This window comes from Gymnogyps californianus, chromosome 2 (assembly GCF_018139145.2).
Source record: "Gymnogyps californianus isolate 813 chromosome 2, ASM1813914v2, whole genome shotgun sequence".
In the NCBI taxonomy this organism is placed as follows: domain Eukaryota; kingdom Metazoa; phylum Chordata; class Aves; order Accipitriformes; family Cathartidae; genus Gymnogyps; species Gymnogyps californianus.
Genome location: NC_059472.1, coordinates 66,140,246 through 66,149,328, shown reverse-complemented (window position 1 = coordinate 66,149,328; position 9,083 = coordinate 66,140,246). Strand labels below are relative to the sequence as shown.

General features: G+C 40.9%; 1 protein-coding gene across 1 annotated transcript in view; it reads right to left on the bottom strand.

Moving 5' to 3' along the window:
• Positions 1 to 2,397: 2,397 nt before the first annotated feature.
• Positions 2,398 to 9,083, bottom strand: part of GLIPR2 (GLI pathogenesis related 2) — a 28,731-nt gene continuing 22,045 nt past the window's right edge. The window contains exons 4-5 of the mRNA XM_050891299.1: positions 4,604 to 4,681; positions 2,398 to 3,534 (exon numbers count right to left, since the gene is read on the bottom strand). Coding sequence (XP_050747256.1) covers positions 3,374 to 3,534; positions 4,604 to 4,681 — 239 coding nt within the window. The 3' untranslated portion in view covers positions 2,398 to 3,373. The remainder of the gene's footprint in view (positions 3,535 to 4,603; positions 4,682 to 9,083) is intronic.

Below are 9,083 nucleotides of genomic sequence, written 5' to 3'. Positions count from 1 at the left end.
AGAGAAAAAAAAAAGGCTATCAAAGTCAGAGATGATACCCACAAAAGCTAAAAACATTCTTAGGGCACACGTGACACTGCAAAAGCCTGCAGGTCAGCAGTCCACCAGCCTAACATGACTTCTCTGCAGTCCACCCAATCAAGTCAACCACTTTGTTGGAGGCAAATCCACCTGAAAAATTAAAGCTGGAGACAAGTAGAGTGGCGGAGCTCCCAAAAAGCAAAGCATTTCCAAGTACAATTTGCAAGACTTCCGCCAAGTGCTTGCATCTTTTTTGCCCGTGGGCTTATTATTGTCCATGTGATGTGGCTTTCTGTCTGATCTGTGGTCTTCTAACAGTACATCTACCACTTCTCAATGTCATCTCCCACTTTTTGGAGGAGGAATTGCCTGGTGTTTTCACCTTTTGGGAAGATAAAGGAGGGAAGTTGGCAAATTAAAATGTGTAATGCAGGCTTCCCTTTTTAGCACTTTTTTAAGACCAGTCCCAGTTCTTCCCTTAGTGGTTTGTTATTATTTAACCCAGAAGACTGGAAATACAGCCTCAGACCAGCTAGAATTCCTCCTCCTCCTCCTGCTGCTGCAAAAAGACCTTAGAAATCATCTGCAGGCCTCTAAAGATAGGTATTTTTCTCTGGTATCAGAGCTGTCAGATCAGCCTTTTCTTTATTCCCAGGGCAAGTGTGGCTTCTATGTGTACAACCCTGGCTGAGGAAGCTCTTAAATACCTTCTTCTGCTCTAACATGACAGGGGATAACCTTTCTTTGCCACCTCCCAATCTCCACAGCTCTCCAAGATGTGGTGGAGAGTGGAGCAATACATCTACACAGAGTCTTTTAATACAGATGGCTGGTAAGTCAAGTTTCAGTGTACACTTCCCCAAAATATGGCTTTAGAGTCACATCAGCAGTGTTACCCTTTCCTTTGCATTTGGACTCCTACGTACACCACGGTTTACTGCACAGCCAGAGTTCATTTGCAGAAGGCATCAACATCATGCATCTTGGGTCACGAAGAATTAAATTGACAGGTTCTTTTTTGATTGTTACAATCATACTTACTTGCATGGACTCTCTGTGGAGTGCATGAAGCACGCATTGAGTCTATTTGAGTGACTTTGTGCTTCTTCATGTCTGATTACCTCTGATGCCCCCTCAAAATGCTCTGTCTAAAAAGCTTGGAAGTTCACTTGCCACTATCATTTTAAATAAAGATAATTACAAGCTTTGTTTTGTTTTGTCTTGTCCTCTCCTTACCTACCCTCCCAGTTCTCTCTGACATTAAAATAAAACCTAGGTGGCAGCAGAGAAAAATTCTGATTTGACTCACTACTCAACTAGGATATATACAGTTTTACACCAACCATTCAAGGAATTATAGGGCCAATAGCAGCAATGTCATTAGGAAAAAACAGAATATTTTAATACCGTTAATTTATTTAACATCAGCTTTTACCTTTGCATCAGTTGCAGCAAGCCTATTTTTTTTAGAAAGTCCTGTTTTCCTTCTCAGGGATGATAATGCGCTGCACATAAAACATTAGCCTATTTGGAGCTGCAACATTTGTCAGCTGAGGGTTGAAGAGAGGAAGGCCCCAAGACTGCAGCTACTGAAACACACACGTCTGAGTGGGAGTCGAGTGAGTATTCTTTCCTGAGAACACGTCAGCCGAGAGAGGGAGCAGCAGAAACGAAACGCGACACAAAGCAGGAGTTCAAGAGAAAGAGGTACGCCTCTTCAGCTTCGGCTTCAAGTGTTAGCTCAAGTACAATCTACTGTATGATTTATCATTTCTTCGAAGGTCTCTTCTTTCTTTCCTGGACTAGAATACTTGCTGCTTCTATTTGCTCCATGTTGCAGAAGTAATAATGTCATATGTTAATGTCCTGGAAATAAAATTTGAAGATTATTCAACAAAGACTCAGGTAACAGTGAAGGCTTGAGTAATTCGTATTAAAAAATATTTAATTTTCAGATGTTCATTATATGTGTTAAATTCTTGGTTACAGCAAAAAGATTGTAACATACAGCATCACAGTGACATATAATCAAGCCGTAACAGTGCAGTTTATTACAACTGTGTAAACAAAAAGAAGTATTTCTGTAATGGCACTCTTCATGAACCAAATTCTGGCATACAGAATCTCAGCGGAAGTCAAAAGAAACATTTACAAAGAAAAGAAAACCCCAAATTGAAGCACGGTATGTGAACCTGGCCAAAATGGCCCAATCCACATTTCATAGGAGAAAAAAGTGTCCTCAGAATTTTCGCTTGCTTGCTTTTAAGGAAATTCAATCTGATTTTTTTCAAGGCATCAATCCAGCATGTGAAATATTTTTACTATTATTGAATGATATGAACAAAGAGTAAACGTCTCTTACATTCTAATTGACCATGTGAATACCTCCTACTGTGACATTATTAAAGGAGACAAGAGATGATTTGGGAATGTTATTGTCTGTATAGCATGACACCTGCAGAAGATATTCCTTAGGAAATAAAAATAAGTTATTGAGAAATGACATCCAACGTGCTCCATCAAAGAAACTTTTTTGTGCGTAAATATCTAAGAGAAAAAGTAGTATCTTACTCTCCTGTAACAGAAGTAAACGATTTGATTATAAGACAATGTACATACTGTAAACTGCAAGATGGGGTTTGAACTTGAAATACACTCATCTCAAATAGATTTTAAATATTAGCACCTAAAATGTAACGCTGGGATTTAAACAATTTTAGTAGCTTTCAGGTCATGCATTAATTATGGCTTGCTTGACAGATACAATTTTGCCAGCAATGTTTTAGTGTTCCGTGAGATCCTCTTCATAAAAACACATAGGTCTGAATGCCACTACATTTTACACGTGTACCTTTCATACGGGAAGTTTTGCATATGTTCCATCTGCAGAGAGAAGGCCCCACAGAAGCAGGAGGTATAGATAGAGCAAAGACGTTACAGTTATTAAAAAATACTGGAAAACTGGGAGTATGTGATATAATTACAAGCTGGTATCTTCAGTTTACAGAAAGCTATAAATTTGCTTGTTTAAAAAAAGACATCCAACATGTGCTTACTCACATGCTGACACAGAGTTCATGCAAACTATTAAAAAAAACCCTTATAAATTTTACCCTTCAGAAATGCTGCATATACTTCATCCTCAAATAAACTGAAGCCCCCTCAGAAACAACAGGGACCTAATGTGCAGATCGACTCAAGCAACACGTAATTGCTTCCGCTGTAATGAGAAGTGAACAGCAGTATCAAACAGGAAATTTCATTGAATCGTACTTCATTTCAAACACTGTTAAGTCCAAATCCAGGTTCACTTGTCATTAAGCAATAAGACTACTTTAAAAAAAAAAAAAAGTTATTTTCTTGGAGGAAGGACATTTTCTTCATAATAGCCTGGATTTACTACATTTCCAGCTGGATCATATCTAGCCACCACAAACGTTGAGCCATCACTAGCAGATGCTTTTCCAACTCCCATCTTTTTTGTGTTCTTCCAAACCATTGCTGTGAAGTGACCTGAAGAAAGAGACAGAAACATATGCATTCACTTTAGGTACTAAATCTATAACATTCCCTTTAACACATGAGAGGCGGGGAAAGAAAGAACAATACAAAAGTGTTTCTCTAACAAGAGAACAAGCTAAGGACATGAAAAAAACCCCTACATCTAGCATTTTGTCTTGAAAAAGCCTGATCTGATCTGATCTGGTTCTACACTACTATTCCCATTTCCATGTCCTATATCCAAATAAGAATACCTAGTAGGAGAATCATGAAAGAAGTAGTTTGATGAGTATCTGATACAAAATTTGACAAAGACATCACGGTCTTTACTCCCTGCAGTGTGAACAGCAGTTCTGACAGCGACTATTATTCATTTGCTTTAACCATCTCATACTCCCCCATGTGTCTGCATGTGCAACTGTTCAAAATAATACTGGTTTTGTGGCTGCTTCTGCCTAGTTGTAATAGCCACCCCTGCATTGTGCTGCCTCTGTCAGTTGTTCCCTCTATGCACAGACAAATCCCATGAGAGAAAAACATCATTTTCTTCATCTGAAACAAGCTCAGGCATATCTCTTGCTTGAGCATTATTCAGGGAACAATGTTCTTATGTTCATTCAACAGCGGGTTGTCAATATGCAGTCAATGGCCCATTCCTGATCTCCAAATTGTATCTGAAGTGATCTCTGTGACTGGAGTGATATAATTTGGTAGAAGTCACATGTCAATGTAAACAACAGCACAGTACATTTAGTAAGACACCTATATGGTTCCAATTTAGTATTTTCAACAAATTAATTTGCCTTAAAAATAAGTTGCCTTTTAAAAACTTTGGAGTTGGAGGAAAAATACAGTATTAAAAAAACCCACAAATTTTGCTTACTTCCCTATTAGTTTTCTCTTACCCTTCTGTCAGTTTCTAACACAAAACTTTGGGGAAATTCTAATTTTTTTTTCCCCTCTAATTTTCTTTTGGTAAGAAAAAAAGGTAGACTTTTGAAAAATATCAAACAAGTTGGCTGGCCAATTTCTTAAAATAAAAGCTGCGTTTTTGAAGAGACAGTGCCCAGTCTGAACTTACCTGTCCCAGAAGAAAAGCCTGGGTTTTGAAAGCTGTAATTTTTTATTTCACTGTACCATCTGTCAGCCACATCCTTTCCTGAAAGACAAAAGAAGTCTGATGTGGAATCGTGACATAAACACAGAAGTGTAGCTCACTTACAGCCTGGCTAGCAAGATCTTCTGTTAATAGCTGGCAAGAAGTTCTAGAAACATGGAGAAACAGTCTTTTTACTGAAAAGAGTTTTTGAAACGTAGGTAACATGGTAGTACATGTAACTTACCAAATCTTTATTGTTTTGCAATAGCTGTTGCTACTCAGTTATCACAGAATCATGGAATCGTTTAGGTTGGAAAAGAATTTTAAGATCATTGAGTCCAACCGTTAACTTAACACTGCCAAGTCCACCACTAAACCATGTCCCTAAGTGCCACATCTACATGGCTTTTAAATACCTCCAGGGATGGTGACTCAACCACTTCCCTGGGCAGCCTGTTCCAGTGCTTGACAGCCCTTTTGGTGAAGACATTTTTCCTAATATCCAACCTAAACCTCCCCTGGCGCAACTTGAGGCCATTTCCTCTCATCCTATCACTTGTTACTTGGGAAAAGAGACGGACACCCACCTTGCTACAACCTCCTTTCAGGTAGTTGTAAAGAGCCATAAGGTCTCCCCTCAGCCTCCTTTTCTCCAGGCTAAACAACCCCACTTCCCTCAGCTGCTCCTCATAAGACTTGTGCTCTAGACCCTTCCCCAGCTTCGTTGCTCTTCTTTGGACACGCTCCAGCACCTCAATGTCTTTCTTGTAGTGAGGGGCCCAAAACTGCACACAGTATTCGAGGTGCGGCCTCACCAGTGCTGAGTACAGGGGACAACCTCTTCCCTAGTCCTGCTGGCCACACGATTTCTGATACAAGCCAGGATGCTATTGGCCACCTGGGCACACTGCTGGCTCATAGTCAGCCGGCTGTCAACCAACACCCCCAGGTTCTTTTCTGCCGAGCAGCTTTCCAGCCACTCTTTCTAAGTTACTAATTAGTCCTATGCTTTTTGTTAAGCATCTCATGCCATCAATGCCGTCAATGACTTGAGTTCTCCTCAACACAAACACAGTCCATCAGTTTCTCCACTGGAGTACCAGGGACCACATGGCCGGCACAGTCTGGCTCAAAGCCTGGGCAGGCAACCCACGAAGCAGCTGTAGAACCAGGTAGAGTTCATCCTGTTCAGGGAAGATCTCTGCAGCAAAGTGCTCGCCTGGTAGGACAGAGCTGATGAAGAGTGCTATACTATCACCAACAGATCAGGAAACAGGACCATCCACCAATTCTCGTCTGCTGTTAAAACTTTACAAGGTTGAAGCTAGAAAAACCTTCGGACAAGAGAGATCTGTGTGGCACAGCATTTGGATCGAGATGGGGCAGAAATCCCTTTAGTCCTCAGAGAAATGTCCTCAAAGAAACCATCTGGCAATTTAAGACATTGAGTTTACATTTTTTTCTGCCCAGAATCTTCTATAACTTTTAGCCTGGAAGGTAGTGAAGACCCATCGCCCTCATCTTGGATGAGTGCTCCTGTCATTAGGCTTCTACATACAGCTTTCACCAGCTCCTCTCTCTTGGAACGTGTTTGAAAAGACTTAAGTGAGCCTTGCCAGATTTTCTGAGCAAAAGGGCACAGGGACCTTTTCTACAGGGAGGCCTCCCACCTGTGGATGCAGATGTATGAAGATATCTCCTTACAGCTGCAAGCAAACCAAAGAAAAATGACACTTCTGACATCCTCTAGTTTTCCATGTTCTCATCAGCATTTAATACTTCAAATTTTTGAGTGCATTTATTTTTAGTGGTTCTTACTTAGCACTTGAGCCATTGTGAATGTCCACTTTGAGGCACTCTAACTCGGGGTACTAAAGTCAGACACCTCACATCATATACATGCCTAGGAGCTGCTGCTGTGTGGAAATCCTTGTGTCCAGCACTGTCTCATCTCATCAAAGGCCTTCACTGACCACAGCTGTATAAGGACTATGACTATGGCCAGTGATGTAGCACTACATGTCTGTGGGTCTCTAAGGTTGATGTTTGCCAAAGAAATAATCTTTCCTTGTTTTCTGTTGAACAGTTAAGGAACCTGATAGAAAGGAGCAGATTCTGATAATCTGCAGTGGGTCCCGCGGAACAGGCAGCACAGAGGGCAGGAACTCAGACCAGAACTCGCAGATGCTATGCACTCAGAAGTCAAATGTTACTTCTTTTCCATTACTGGTTGTTAGGAAATTCTTGTGTCAAACACTGCGGGGGGGAGGAAGGGGGCAGGTTTTTCCCTGAGCTACATCAATAATGAAATTTCTGCTTAGCATTCCAGGATGTATAACGCAAGGCCGGTTGATTTCATAGCAAGCTGCCAATGCTGTTAAGCCTACCGTCATGAAGAACGCTGGTCCCTGGTGGACTGTTGGCTGCAGAACAGCAATGACTCACATTTTGCTATTTTGCAGCAAAAAGTCTTAAAATTGCACTGTTCTAGAAGTCAGACATTGCGTTAACTTCTTTAAACTTCAGTTTCTTATGAGTGCGGCTGCTAAAAGGATGGCGTTGTTAGCCTGGCAAGCTGGCTGTCAGAGCTGTCATTGAAAAGAAAATATTGAATGAAATGCCATCTCTTGAGAGGTTTGCGAACTGAAAGTACTATGAACTTATCTGTGCCACACTGCTTGTTACGAATAGTGCTCTCTTAGTAGAGTCAATTTACATTTTCTACATGAAAAGGTAGGAAAACCTCTCTTGCTTCCCAAAGTAAATATTTCAGGAACAACAATAGGTTCCTCCTTTCCCTGCTCTCTCTGTGCCAAACAACAAACCCTGTAGACCTGTTTTACGTCTGAAGTCTGTAACACAAATAAATATCTGTTCATTTGTTAATCACACTAAAGCTAAAATGAAGACTGAAAAAAGTGCAAAGAGCAATCTTTATGCAATACAAGGGGAAAAGAAAAAGCACATAGTGAAAAAAACCAAAGCAAGCACATCATCCTGTCCCACCCTAGACTTCAAAGCTATGAAGGATTTAGATGTGCTTGTGGTAAGCTGGGTGGAAGTACAGAATGTGACTGCAGACATATCAGGTCTTATAACATGTGTACAAGTGCTTAAGTGACTATACTATGTAAGTAGTATTTTTACAGATGTAGGACTGCATTCCCACTGCTACCAGCACTTCATTCCCTCTGTTAACATATCAGTGTGATATAGCGTAAAGAGTAGTTCAAGAGAAAGTCATCCCCACTCTGCTTACTGTAGCCCTAAGAAGTCTACCTAGGCTCCATGTGACAAGAACTTAAAGTCTCCATAATGGAAACATTGCAGGACACATGGAAGTTTTGACAAACACAGTATCTCTTCATAATTTTTTTTTTTTAATTTAAAGAATACCATCATGTGAAAATTTGATCACTCTTTAATTCAAGGGAGATGGCAATGGCATCTGGTAAGAATACCTCAATCCTGTACATGAAAGACAATGAGCATAGTTGGGTAGCACAGTCTATGACGTGTTAATTCCCTCCCAGCCTTCGTGGGTGAAAGCTTGCGACTTATTGCAGCCAGGCAGTGAAAGCCTAGAAGCTGATAGCTATGCTCCATTTTTCATGTGCAGGATCAGGTTATCATTATATGGCATTGCTGTCATCCTCCTTGAATTAAAAGAGTCATTGCATGATAGGCCGTGAGAAATTAAAGACTAACTTGTTCCCAGCAAAAAAGAAGGTGACCAAAGGACTAGGCAACTTTCGACAGACTCTGTATTGAAATCATGTTAAAGAAGTGTCCTGGAAGTGAAGGGAATGAATTGTATCTGTCATATGCCACAGGAGTTCAGGGGGGTCCTATGTGGAAGTTATTACCATGTGAGAAGACAGGTAGGTACCTAGTGATTAAACATGCTCTCTTTCCTCTGAAATACTTTTCTTCTGATTCTTTGCCCCTTGGGGAGCAGTAAACAAAGCAGTGGTGGGACACAAGCCAAACCAGTGTTGAAAGCAAGAGCTGATACACAGGGGACTACAGAAAAACTCTGTTTTGAGCCCAGTGACCCCCAGGGCTTCCAGAGAGAGAACAGCAGAGGGGTCAGCAGAAAACTGAGCCTACCTGCTTTAGCAGCAACTTGCATCCTCAGACTTGCTGGTTCAGAGAACCGACCACAGTATCTCCATTTCAAATTATTATGGAATAAGTGATGCAGTTCTATTCAGCATCCGTGTCCCTTGCATTTCAATGTTTCATTGAAAACAGCTCCCATTCCCCCCAAAGCTCCCCCAAAACAGGGGTTGGTTGCTGTTCAAAATGCATTTCAATCAGAAGGAAAGAACACAGAAAAGAAATCTCACTCCCACCCCTCATTCCTGATTATAGCAGAAATGACAGAAATTTACTTCTATCAAAAAGCATGCAGATCTGTCCTACAGTCAGCACTGCAGCTTCTCTTCTGTTGTTCCACTTG